At 44.7% G+C, this 14,256-nt stretch overlaps 1 protein-coding gene across 1 annotated transcript; it reads right to left on the bottom strand.

The window, feature by feature from the left end:
- Positions 1-4,570: 4,570 nt before the first annotated feature.
- Positions 4,571-12,869, bottom strand: LOC136652540 (vomeronasal type-2 receptor 26-like). The gene is made up of 3 exons (XM_066629478.1): positions 12,684-12,869; positions 5,841-5,913; positions 4,571-5,475 (listed from the first exon to the last, which is right to left on the bottom strand). The coding sequence occupies exons 1-3, from the start codon at positions 12,867-12,869 to the stop codon at positions 4,571-4,573; spliced, it is 1,164 nt and encodes a 387-aa protein (XP_066485575.1).
- Between the last annotated feature and the right edge of the window lie 1,387 nt (positions 12,870-14,256).

The following is a 14,256-nucleotide window of genomic DNA, read 5'->3' as shown; positions in this document are numbered from 1 at the left end:
ACCATGTTTGGGAAACACTAAGAATGGGTCCTGCCCTGAAGCGATCTCAGTAAATGTTTATGCTCATGAGAGTGCACTGGGAGATAAGGACCTAACTCACAGAGACCAAGAGAAACAGGTGGACCTTGAACCAGGCAATACTTCCATCTTAACTCTTTTGGGAGATCACTCCCTTGTTGCGGCTAGAACAGTTTTGGCAATCTTTCGGGAACTTAAGTTTATATCCTCCCAAATTGATAAACTACAAAAGAAGCTGCAGGAGCAATCAGCCCCAAGACCCAAGGGCAGTTCTCCAGCAACAACACAAGCTTATAGCCACATGCAGATAATGTCCAAGGACGCCTCTGTCTTTGCGAAAGAATCTAGGATCAAACCTGTCTCTTTGCTTAAAGCTGCTGGCTCTCACTCACGCTGTTTCCAAGCAAACCAAATTCTCTTGGAGGTTGGCAGAGTGCCAGTAAATTATGGAAAATGGAGGGACAGGTTCTGTGTAAAAATATCCTTAAGTAAACTTTTATGTATGGATCTTAATCAAATTGACATGATAAGTGCCCAATGGCTAAGTAGTCCTGCATCTAGAGTCAGACTCCTTCTGTCCTTTGACACCTCTACAATTCCCCTGACTCTGCTTCGAATGAGAAGGTTTCTCAGTACATTCAAAATAACAGCAAAGAGAGTCTTCTCTGATTTCTCTGACTCTAATCAAGAGCTGCTGCCCTCCTCCACACATAGCTCCAAGCCTCTGACCACTGTATCATCCTCCATCCCTGCACAAAGTGATTCTTGCCTGCTCAGACAGCTGATAAGACTGCAGCAACATCCCCCTCTAATGAGCAAACAAACTCTCCGAGTCCAAATATAATAAAGAACACTACTGAAAGGGACTCTGCTACCTAGCAAAGCCTATCCCTCTGCCTAGAAACTGCCTTAACTGAACTGAATCGCAATTCCAACCTGCGATATCCAGGAACTGACAAAGACATATGTGGAAAGCTTTCCCAACCCGCTCTGTCAGAGTCCCATCTGATGTATACGTTTGCCACACGGCAGGAACAAATGAGGGAGACTGAACCTAAGTCAGTAAGCTGTCCTTTGGATGTTGATGAAACAGCTGATGTCATTGTGGGCACAATGCCTGGAAATCCTAGGAAAGACCTTTTATCACAGCTCGATGCTACTGAGCTTGATAGTATGGAAATTGCTGAAGAATCCAATAACTCAAGGAATTTGGCAGATGGGTCTGTTCCTCCAGACTCTCTTTCATCCATAGAGCTGACTGCTAAAAGAGTTTCAACCACCTCTGCAGGTCTGAACCAACGACCCCCCGCAACACTAAATGACCAACTGGTCAGGATGGACCATGTGGGTTCACCTTCAATAAGGTGCCCTAAGAGGGTCATTAACTCAACTACAGAACCACAGGATGAGATGCCCGACATAGATATGGAATGCGCCAGGAAACATCCTTCAAAGAACTCTGTGCTCAGCTCTGAGGAGATTGCAAGTACTGGTGATGTTCCCCAGCGTCCACCTAACGACCCTCCACAAACTGATATCTCCTCAGAAAACTGGCTCTCTCAGCAGCATCACAAGCTCCTAGTCAATAGATCTATCACTGTACCTGAACATTGATGAGGACACATTGACCAGGGAGGCCCTGGAGGCTTTTAGATTTCTTCCCCGACGGGAACAACTAAGAATGGTCAAGAAATTGGAGATGGTATGGCAAGAACTAACGGACATTCTATTGATCCCTTGTGGCTCTGCATCATCTAAGAGCTTACCTCCTTCACGAGACCATACAACTTCTGTTCCAGATGCAGCCCCGCCTCAGAGGTGATCCATCCAGGCAGAGATTCATCAGGAGCCTCCAACTGGAGGTAGTTTGTCCTCCTCTCTAGGTCTATCATCTGTCAACATGGCTCAGATCTCTGAGACTATGGAACTGCCTTTGAATAATCTGGACTCACCATATACAGAGACCATTGTCAGTGGCCTTTGCCAATCAATGGTAGTGTTGGAGAAAGCAGCGGCAGAGACATGTAATTTTCTTCCACCAACTAAACAACAGACAGTATTTGCTAATCTAGAGGAAGCTACAGCACAACTACCACAGCTCTCATCAGAGGATATTCAATCTAGCCAATTGGTGCAGATACCTTCTACACCTGATTACACTCATCCTCTTCCAGAAACCAAAACAACCTCAGAAGGGGCAAAGCTGCTGAACAACCTAGATGCCAAGTCAAGACTGTCTGAGGACACTACCCCTGAAAAAGGGACACGACATTCTCTTATAAGAAATCAGAGGGATTCAGATACTCAAATTCTCTCAGCGTCAACTTCATTAGATTGACTTCCACCTACCCGCTCCCAGAGCATTCCACAGGGCCAGCTGAAAATCCTTTCTTGGAATATCGCTGGTTGGTTTGCAAAGACTCGTGGAAAAGAGCTAGATACTGTTTTAAGAGACCGAGACATTATTTTACTGCAGGAAACTTGGGCAATTAGACCTATTGAGTTTGATGGGTTTCTTTCTATATGTTTACCCGCACGGAAGAATGCAGTAAAAGGCCACCCAGTTGGAGGCCTTGCCATATTAGTGAAACCTGCTTTCAAACATGAATTGCTATTTATGGCTGACAGTTTTTGCAAAATACAAGCGATCAAGGTGAAGCTAATGCCCCAAAGCATAATGATAATTAATATATATATATGCCTCCTTTAAAAGATAAATCTGCTACTGAAAAGCAATGTGCATATCTTAGTGGTATAATTAATGACCTGACTGGTAATAATAATAATAATAATAATAATAATAATAATAATAATAATAATTAATAACAACAAGAACTTTATTTTTATCCCGCCTTTCTCCCCAAAGGGACTCAAGGCGGCTTACAACATATAAAAACAGAATTTAAAAACAAATAAAAACATATTAACACATCATAAAAAACAGCAGTCAGAGTAAAAAATAGGTGAAAAGAGCATAGAGCAGCAGCAAGTCATAAAAGAAACAGGCCTGTAAAAATATTAAAAGATGTTAAAAAGATGTTAAAAGGCTGAGAACTCAGAAGGCCTGTTTAAACAGAAGGGTCTTCAGGCCTTGCCGAAAGGTCTCAAGAGAGGGAGCCATTCTTAAGTCAGGGGGAAGGGAGTTCCATAGCGTTTGTGCCACTACTGAGAAGGCCCTATTTCTTGCAGCCGCCCCACGTACCTCCCTAGGCGGCGGCACTTGTAAAAAGGCCTTATCTGATGACCTAAGAGGACGAGCCGGATTGTACGGGAGCAGGCGATCTCTAAGATACCCTGGTCCAGAGCAGTATAGGGCTTTAAAGGTCAATACCAGCACCTTGAATTGGGCCCAGAAACGAATGGGCAGCCAATGCAGCCGATGGAGAAGCGGACTGACAGAGTCGAACCGCCTACCTCCAGTAACCACACGGGCCGCCGCATTCTGCACTAGTTGCAGTTTCCGAACCGTCTTCAAGGGCAGCCCCACATAGAGCGCGTTACAGTAATCTAATCTCGATGTCACAGAGGCATGGATCACCGTGGCCAGGTCTGCACGATCCAAGTACGGCCGCAGCTGGCGCACCAGCCGAAGCTGAGCGAAGGCCCCCCTAGCCACAGCCGCCACCTGGGAATCCAGGAGCAGCTGCGAGTCCAGGTGGACCCCCAAGCTGCGGACCTGCTCCTTCAGAGAGAGTGCAACCCCATTCAGCGCAAGCCGATAGTCCAGCACCTGCATCAAGGATTTCCGAACCAGGAGAGCCTCTGTCTTATCCGGATTTAATTTCGGTAAATCCGGTAAATTTCCCTCTTATAAGATTCTAATTTCAGGAGATTTCAATTCCAGGGTGGGGCACAATTCTGACATCTTTCATCAACTTTGGGACTTACCTACTGACATGATATTGCCAGAGACCTGTCTATTCGAAAGGCAATCGAAAGATAGAACAATTAATGCTGCGGGGCTGCTTATGTGTAATGTATTGAACAAAGCAAGGCTGGCCTTTGCTGCAGCTTCACAGATGTAAAACAGCAAGCAGCGGAGGAAGCTCTTGGCCTCCAACTCACGCAAGAGGTCAAACAGTGGACCCTTTCACTGAGAGTAGTCACGTCCGGCCAGCACAGGCTCCAACAAGTCTCTGGAGGGCCAGAGGCTCACTGGAGACTGAGGATGCTCTGTGGGCTGGTTTGGGGGTCCCCAAGGGCCACAAATGGCCTCCGGGCTGGGGTTTGGGCAAGGCTGTTTTAGAGGATGGAAACCCTTGGGTTCTTCTGGTAACCTGTGTTGCCTTAGCATCATGCCTTTAATATGAACTTGATATTTCCTTGTTTCAACATTTTGACTTCTGGGTTGTATCTTGCATTATTAACATTATCCGTGGGTAGCTACCCAGGAGGTGCAATTATTGCTTCTGAAATGATTTCTCACCCCACATTGTGGATTCTAAAGAATCAGGACGATTAAAAATGTGAAATGCTGTGATCCTGTATTCATACTGTATGGAAACATATAGAGAGAAAAACATGCAAAACAACTATCATCTTAGAATCCAATTTAATTACTTCTCTTCTCTGTTAGCAGCTGCTTGGAGTTGAGATCTGGTTTTAGCACAATAACATAGCATTTAGGGAGAAAAATGCAAGTCAGGAGGCCAGTGTTGGAGGCCAAGATGGCAAAGACCTCCACGGCCACCACGTCTTTCCCTTTGGTGCTCAGGTAAGCAGGAATGAAGGAGACCCACACACTGCAGAAGACCAGCATGCTGAAGGTGATGAATTTGGCTTCATTGAAAGTATCTGGCAGTTTTCGGGCAAAGAAAGCGACTGTGAAGCTGGTGAGGGCCAGAAAACCAACGTAGCCCAGGACAGAATAGAGCATGATGATCGACCCTTCATTACACTCCACTATGATGTGCTCAGTGTGGGAGTGCATGTCAACATCTGGAAATGGAGGAGAGGTGGACAGCCATACAGTGCAAATCCCCACTTGAATGAGGGAACAGGAAAGGACAATCGAGTGGGCCACCTTTTTCCCCAGCCATTTCCTCATCCTGTTCCCTGGCTGGGTGGCCATGAAGACCAGGACCACAGTGGCGGTTTTTGCCAAAACAGAAGAAACAGCCACAGAGAAAATGATGCCAAAAGCCGATTGTCGGAGAAGGCAGGACACCTTGCTAGGTTTGCCGAGAAAGAGCAGGGAGGAAAGGTAGCAAAGCAGGATGGAGCTGAGAAGAATGCAGGTGAGGTTTTGATTGTTGGCTTTGACAATGGGAGTGTTCCAGTTCTTTAAAAAGATCAGTATCACCATAACTGTTATTGCTGTAAAGAAAAAAGCAATAGAAACCAAACTGATTCCTAAGGGTTCCTCGTAGTTTAGGAAGGCTATCTGTTTGGGGATACATTGGTCTTGGTTCTTGTTTGGGTACTGATCTTCTGGGCATTTGTCACAATGAGCTGCATCTGAAAAGGACAAAGAGAATTTCAGTAGCTGTATGAATCCAGAGGAATGATGGAAGGTTGAAAGCAAACGTTGGACAAGAATTCCTCACTTTCCTTGTGAACAATGCTTAGTATCAGGGGAACGACAAAACGGAGCAAGTGACAGGCACCAGTGGAGTTAAGTGCACTGAACTGTTTAATGGACTGCCTCTGAAGTCTTTCTTGGATCCTCCCTTGTTAAAGTTGCAACCAGTTTCCTTTTAAGAATCTGTGCATCATAATTTAAGTGTTTGGAGAAGGACAGACCATACCTAGGCATATGTTATGATGTTAGGGTGGACAAATATTTGCAAATATTTCCTGGAAAATCAGCAACTGCCAGTCACCTGTCTGGTTAGATATCATGTCATCTGGACACGAAGTACAATCATAGCAACAGATTGCTTCTCCCTCTCGAACCGTCTTGCTGTGTCCGACACGGCAGCTCTCAACACAGGTTGAACCAGGCGGATTCTAAGAAGAAAGAAGGGGAAGAAACGCTGAAGCAAACATTGGATGCCCACCACCACGACCATCCTTCTCTTCCAGTGCACTTCAGCTTATCAAGAACAGGAGATCAACTTGATCCTGACCAGCAACAGAGAACTCCCCTGTTGCCAGCGACCTGCTGTGGACTCCTGTGGTATTTGACTTCAGGGAGAGTTGGCAGAGAGATCTGTTTTTCCTACTGGGATTCAAAACAGTTCAGAGCACAGTCCAAAAGAAGTAGGAAATACACCAAGATTTGGTTTTAATTCCAAAGTGTCTTTCTGCTAGTAGAAAACTCAGCGTGATTTTATTCATCAGGGAATTGGCAATTGCACTGGCATTCCTGGCCCTTGTGCCATCCAGGGCAAGGATCACAGAATACTGCCCCCCCTCACCGGTTGCCACCCCTTACCATCGCGTCCAGGCCGCACGTGGTCTCCTCTGGTCCTCTGGAGGTCTTATAAGGCTTTAAACAAAAGGGCTTTTAGAAGCCTTCCAGAGAATTCAGAAGGCCTTCGGAGGCAGGAGGAGGCCATATGCAACTTCCCTGGCCCCAGAAGGTCTCTGAAGGGCAGCTGAAAGTGGTGAAAGTGGTGCTTGAGAGGATGGAGGCATGGATGCTGGCAGGGGGGCAGAGGGGTGGAATCCTGGGACGTGTGTCCCCCTTTACCCTCTGTGGTACGCAAGTGCACAATAGCAATTAGATTCTGAATGGGGTAGCATCTAAGAATAAAAAGAATGGGACATAAGAGAAAGCTGTCTTTTAATACTCAACACTAGGGACATCCTCCTTTTTTCTGTGTGTTTCAACTTGTTAAAAGGTGGGGCCCACCTTGGAGTGGGGCCCAACTCAAACCCCAGCTATCTATTTGATATTTTTCTCAATATAGGTATATTTATTTACCATCTTTTCCTCAATATAGATATTTGATTAATCAACTTGATAGGCTATGTGCCTTGCAAATATGTTTAAAATGATTTTATTCTGTGTCTGTAGAGGACAGGAATGACCCAGTATAAGTTTAGGTTAAAGTGCTTGAGGATATTTACTTTAGGCAAGTGTACTAATGGTGTAGTCGTAGCAATCCTACAAAACCTGGATAATACCGATCTGTGACTCTTGCAGTCGTATTCAGTGTTTCTCAAACTGTTGGTCAGGACCCATTAGGTGAGTCGCGAACCAATTTTGGATGGTCCCCATTCATTTCAATGTGCATTATATTTTTAATGTATTTGACTTTATGCTACCATGGTATGTATGTTGGGGAAATGTTTCAGATCTGTACTTTTAACAGGCTACTATGTATATGCTTTTAACAGTGATAGTCAATGGGTCTTACTCGAGGTAAGCGTGGTTAGATTTACAGCTTCTGGGATGTTTGGGGAAAATAGATCAGTTAAAATTCATTTACATGTACTAATGGTTTGTTTCAGCATTCCTACAAGACTTGTACAATACCAGCTGTGACTGTAAGGCTGCAATCCTATATACACTTTCCTGGCAGTAAGCCCAATTCAACATAGTGAGACTTATTTCTGAGTAGTCAGGCAAACGATTGCACCACAGGAGTAAAATCCTTTGGTCACCCTGCACTGCTATTACTCACATTCCAGCATTGCAGGACACTTTCTGGCTGCCACAATTGGAGACTCAAGTAAGTTGTTGGCAGGGTTGGGTTTTGGGCAGAGAGGAGGAGTAATAGTGCACTTCAGGGGAGGAACCGGGGTCGGTCAGGGAGGGGAGGGGTTTGATCTGGCGGGAGTCATGCATGTCGAATCCTATCCCCTAGTTTACAAGCTTCCCCACCCTCAGGCTCTCCTCAGGCTTATATCAGTTATAGAGCTGGCATAGGTACAAGGAGACCCCTAGGCTGTCAGGGGGCCTATACGGAGGTCAGGGGAAAGTATGCTCCTTTACATTCTCAAAGGCCTCTCAATCCTGCCCCCACCATAGCTTGCAGTGCATGCCTCCAGGAATGCTCTCATGTTCAGGAATGTTCCCAAGCAAATGAAGAGGTGACCTTGCTGAAGGATTTTAGCCCTACCTGCTGAAATCTGCTATTCCACACAATGGCCTCGTCATGGATGGTAAACTCTTGACTTGGAGAAATCTTTCCAGCTCGGATCTTAAGGAAGGATTGATTGGGGAAAGTGACCCAGTTGATGACATCAAGTCCAGAAGACAGTCCCTGATTGGCAAACCAGACTTCATGGCCAGCACCATTGTTAAAGTGGACATTGTTCAAAAAAGAGTGCATCTAGATTGGACACAAACAGAAAACAGCTGATAGCTTAAATGTATATTGCGCACTGTATTACCAATCCCCTGGTCAGAAAAGACACCTGTAAACCTTAGATGTACAGGTTAAAAGAACATTTTTCATTTATTAAAAACTATAAGAATACACCTGGCAGATCTTCCTCATCTTCAGCTCCTCTCAGCTCACCATCATATCCAACATTTCAACATCTATGGGCCCAATCCAAACTTTGCCGCACTGATGCAACTGTGTCAATGGGGCCTGCTCTGCATTCTGCTATACCCTGTGGGGGTAGTCACAGAGGCCTTGTCGAGGTCAGGGAATAATTTTTCCTTTACTTGGGGCTACGGTGCAGCTCATTGGTGCTGGAAATTGGGTAGGATTGGGCCCTATTGAAGTATTCAATTTGCTCCTCTACTCAAAGGTTTCCAGGGAGCTTTGTGGATGCTTTCACAATGAAAATTAATATTTCAGGGTCGTGCGGTTCAGAGCAATAGGTGTGGCAGAACTGCCCTGTCTTTGTCCTTGGAAAAGCACCTCAGTTGCCCTGCCTGCTTACACCCGAGGAGGCTCTCCTCGCCCCTACTTTCTCGAACGTAAAGAGAGCCTCCTCAGGTGTAAGCAGGCGGGAAAGCTGTGGCACTTTTCCATGGGCTACAAAGGGAAAGTTCTGTCTTGCCCGCAGCCTGAATCACACATTCCTGTTATATTCTGCTTTTCTTACATTTTGGAACTTAAGGCTTCAGCCCTATGCGGTTTCCTAGGAGTAAACCCCATTGAACACAATGGACTTATATCTGAGTAGACAAGCATAGGCTTGGGCTATAAAGCAATGTGCCTGGGATATACAAGAGGTCTGTCATCAAAGTCCTGCAAGGTTCAGATGTGCTTAGCTTTAGCAATATGCCCCCCCCCATGTGCCTGGGAACATGATTTCACCCACACCACCCACTCAATCCACAGCAAGTTTACATAGAAGTGATTTCCACTGTGCTCCAATTATCTTCCTAGTAAGTGTGCTTGGGATTGCACCATACATAACAGTTTCAATACAGTGAGGAATATACCTGCCAGGGTTCAATGTTCAAAGGTTTGCCTGTGTCTCCGTTCAGCATTCTTTTCGGCCTGGACGTATATATGGCATTTAAAGCATGTGCTACAGCATAGAGACCATTGTAAATACGGTAGCTCACATCACTCATCTCCATCTCAAATAGAGTCTGAGGCAGGCTCTCCAGTTTCTCCTCTCCGGTACAGTGTTTACAAGTTTTAATTTTCCCATCATGGCAACACCTGAATGCAGATTTGTAGAAAATGCAGAGAAAACGTGCAAGCGACTTTTTAGGTTTTAGAGTCTGAAGGAAGTCCTGGAATCCTGGCACGGCCTTCACGGAGGTTGTGAAAGACAAAGTCCCATGGAATGTTTTTGCAAAGAAGCCCTCAGTGTAAACAGTGCTGACAAAATCCCACTGAGGTGACGTGATCCAAACCTTCCCTATATGACGTCTATCTAAAAATTCAGCTACGTATAAAATGGCTTCCAATGGTTCCAGAGTCTGAGCGTCTCCGTCAACAATAACAACGTTGACTGTAGTGGATAAAAGTGTGGAGCGTATCTTGAATATGTTTTGCCTTAATGCATTTTGAGTGTTATCCAAATTAAGATCCTTGACAACGATAGTCCTTTCTAAGAATGCAACACAAATGCTGTTCTGGGTTAGCAGTGGTGTCAGCCTCTGCAGGAAGCCTTCTCCACTATCAGCCTCTGAAACAATGAGACCAATCCATGTCCACTGGAAATGCAGCAGTAGCTGGACTATGCTGGTGTGCAGAGTACCTTCCCTTATTGTCATCCAGTATAGAGAAGGGAAATTATTTTTTGTGGCTGGTTTCTCATAGGTACCATAAGTAATCTAATGGGGAAAACATGGCTCATAACCGCTTTGAAAATTAACAACCATTTTCCAAACCGAAATATTTATTACAATCCAGACTTTTGCTTATCAATGATATGCTAAGTATACTGAACAATGCATCTTTGTAAACATTTCCATCAATAAATTATAATAAGTCTGCAATCGTCTGCACACTTTCCTGGGAGGAAGCCCCGTAGACAGTGGCTTAGCTAAGGGGGTACAGGGGGTAGCAGTTGCACCGGGCATCAAGCTTTAGTGGGAGAACTAGCTGAGCTTGACACTAGTGACCAATATTGTGAAAATATTGGTATGAAAATATTGGTATTTATGAATAATACCATCATGTTATATATCATTGGACAGGTAATGTAATGCAGAATGCAATGAAACAAAATGGCATTGGAATATCTGTATTCTATCAAAGGTTATGGCCAATTAACCAGAAAATAAAAACAACCACCTTATGGAACAAAAGGTGGATTATCTTAACTCAAAACCAACCTATGAGACTCATTGTTCTGAGAGTCAATGACATGTAATTATGTTATTGACTTGTTGCAATGACATATTATCATGATACAGCATGAAACCAAGAAGGTGTAAATATGAGTCAGCTCTCATTTCCATGCATCATAATACAGTTACCCGTGCTAGCCGGGTAAAAAGGCACTTTTTCAAGTGATGCCCCTCTTATATTTAGCAAGGGGAGAAAAACCATCCCTCTTCACCCCATCACAGTATCTTGAACCAATCAGGGGCACACTTTTCATTTATTTTATCTGGGGGGGGGGGGTACAAATCTTCTTTGAACCCAGGTAGCAGATAGATGCCTTAGCTATGCCACTGAGGCAGCAGAGCAAGTGGGTGGTGAGCTGCTGGGAGGAGGAGGTGTGTTCTTCCCTGTATTTAAAAGCCCGGGTGTGACGTCACTTCCAGTTGTGACATCACTTCCCGAGCAACATTTTGAGCTTAGCACTGGGCTACACAATCATTCGGTATGCCACTGCCCATAGAACATAATGAGACTGACTTCTGAGTAGTCACGCATAGGGTTGTGCTCTCAATGAGCTACAAAACATTTCCTTTCACCTTGTCCACAAGCCATCACTTAATGTCCTGAAACGGGTAACGTCTTTGATTCAGATCAAGCTATTGTTTTGCTGAGCTTCAAGTTTCCATTTTTTAAAAGATTAAAAGCACTTCTATGGTTTGTATCCCCAGAATATGAGACATGACTAAGCAGTATTGAAATCAGTGCGATAGGATTGGCTTGCTTAAGCTGAAGAATACTGTATATAACTGTCTGCAATTATGACACATTTTCTTGGGATACAAACCTGGGTGCTATGCACTGAAAAGCATATTTAGGGCAGGCGGTCTGGCTCAGTGGTAGAGCTGCTGCCTTGTATGCCTGAAGATCTGGGGACACCAGTTCGGAACAACCAGAAGTATCTGGGAGCTGTCGACATGCTGATAACGAGTGCATGATCAGTGGCAGGGAGGAGTTGCTGTCAAGGCGCATGGGAGGAGAATCGGCCAGACTGGGAAGGAATTCAGCTGTAATGAGGCTTTGTATGAAAGATCAGAACTATTCTATTATAAAGGTTCCTGCGGGGTTTGGAAAGCCTTGCTATGCAAACCACCTTGAATTAAAGTCTGAGGAGAAATCTGATGCCCAAGAAAAGCGGTATATAAATACCAACATTAGTATTGTCAGGCTTCGTGTGGGGGCGAGGCGGATGTCGTCCATGGAGCTTGGTTCACTGTCTCCCAGGCCTTCCCAGCAAGGCAGTGGAGGCCTAACGAAGGGTGGAGGGGAGTGCCTCATGAGCCTCAGCTGGGTGACCAGAGGGAGGGGGTCACAGCACCCTTCTCCTCCTCACTGTCTCTTGAGGGTGGTGTTCACCAGTGGGGCAGCAGGAACCGCTCCACACCTTGCCCCCCTCACCCTCATCACAGGCCTCCGTTATGAAGCCCTCTCTGCTCCCCCCTTCCTCCCTCACCCTCCTCCCACTTCCTTACAGGGGCCTGGGGCTCTGGTCCCTGCCTCCCTTCTTTCCCTCAAGTTTGGTGGAACAGGCAGCTGGGCGGGGGCGCCCAGGGTCCAGGCAGCCTCTCCTCCTCCTCCCGAGGCTTTTGCTGCCAGTGGGGTCTCCCTCCCCCTGCCTCTCCAGGTCAGTCGGGGTGGGAGGGAGGCAGCGACCCCGACAAACATTATTATTATTATTATTATTATTATTATTATTATTATTATTATTATTATTATTATTATTTAGAACTGGAGGTCTCTCTGCCCACATCTGGGTTTCTGATTAGTCATGTTATGTCCTCCTATACAACTTGAGATCTCAGGAACCTTCTCAAATGGTTATTTCTTCTGAATAAACAGTTTACTTGTTGCATTGCATTACCCCTTTGCAATACTTTTCAAGCTAAAAAAAGGCATTCACTGATAAAGTCCCAAATAATATAATAAGTGAAGAGTGGTTTTATGCCACCCATTCATGCATCTGAATGTACATACCTGTGGGAACTTGTAGTGGCTAAGAATGTTGGCCATTTGGATGACATACTCTACCATGAATCCCCCAATGACGGACAAGGCATCACCTTTCTTATCACACTTGTAATTGGGCACATACCTTTGTTCTTTGAAGAGTAGATCCAGGATGGACTTATATGTGTACTTATTAGCTACACCACTGCCCATAGAACACAATGAGACGTGCTTTTGAGTAGTCATGCATAGGGTTGGGCTCTGAATGAGTTACAACACATTTCCTTTCACCATGTCCACAAACCATCACTTAATGTCCTGTAATGTGTAATGTATTTGATACAAACCAAGTTATATTTTGCCGAGCTTCAATCTTCCATTTTTTGAAAGATTAAAATCACCTCTATGGTTTGTATCCCTAGAATATGAGACATGACTTAGCAGTATTATAATCAGTGCGACAAGATTGGTGTGCTAAAAAAGGCATTCACTTATAAAGTCTCAAATAATATAACAAGTGAAGAGCAGTTTTATGCCACCCATTCATGCATCTGAATGTACATACCTGTGGAAACTTGTAGCGGCTAAGAATGTTGGCCATTTGGATGACATATTCTACCGTGAATCCCCCAATGACAGACAAGACATCACCTTTCTTACCACACTTGTAATTGGGTACATTCCTTTGCTGTTTGAAGAATAGATCCAGGATGGACTTATATGTGGTCATTCCTTCAAAAAAGTTGTCATAGATTTTAAAGCCCAAGGTCACATTGGGTAAGAGATTGGGATTCCTGTTGATCTCATGAATGGCAAAAAGGAAGGCCAGGACATGCTGATAATGTTTGTACCCTATTCTGAAATTAGATTAACATTGTGGCAGAGATAAGGTCTAGCGCATTGTCATGTGCACCACATATACATTTATAGTAGTACGACCCACAATGGCATTTCCTTGAGCACTGTTTTGCTACAGTGTTGTTCATCCTTGGCATGACTGACAGCTATTGTCAATCAGAGCAGTGTATTCTGGCCAATCAGTGTCAGGTTCTTGTCCCATCAAGAACAGTGTGCTTTTTTAGTGCTGATTTGCACAGCACTCAATTTTAGAGGACAGTGACACCCACACTACTGGATATATGCTTGTACAGTGAAAAACTCATCCCAAGTACAATGAGAAAAGGAAACAAAACTAAAGAGGTGTAAGGAAGAGGGGTGCAGGAATGGAGTTGTTCATCTGACCAGAACAAAAATGATTACGTAAGGGAACATTTCTTCCTTTGTCCTGAAGTAAGTCTTAGCTGCTGCAATGGATCTACTGTGCCTGTGATTTTGCTGCTGCAAGTCCAAGTGGATATGTGTAGGTAGTTTGTGGCCAGGAAGGGAGATAGGATATAAACAAAGGTGCGTTCAAAGATATCCGCTCCCTTCCTGACCATGGCACAGCCCCAACCCCACCCTGTTCTTCCCAACAAGCTGCACCTGTTGAAATTCCACCCCAGTGCAGTTGTTTGATCTCTAGTCTTCATATTTCAAATAGCATGATGGGTACCAAACAAGAAATAACTTACAAGAATTTGTTTGTCTTCATTGCTGGTAG

Source organism: Tiliqua scincoides, chromosome 5 (genome assembly GCF_035046505.1).
Source record: "Tiliqua scincoides isolate rTilSci1 chromosome 5, rTilSci1.hap2, whole genome shotgun sequence".
NCBI lineage: Eukaryota > Metazoa > Chordata > Lepidosauria > Squamata > Scincidae > Tiliqua > Tiliqua scincoides.
The sequence above is the reverse complement of the archived record's forward strand: the minus strand, read 5'-3'. Positions and strand labels throughout refer to the sequence as shown.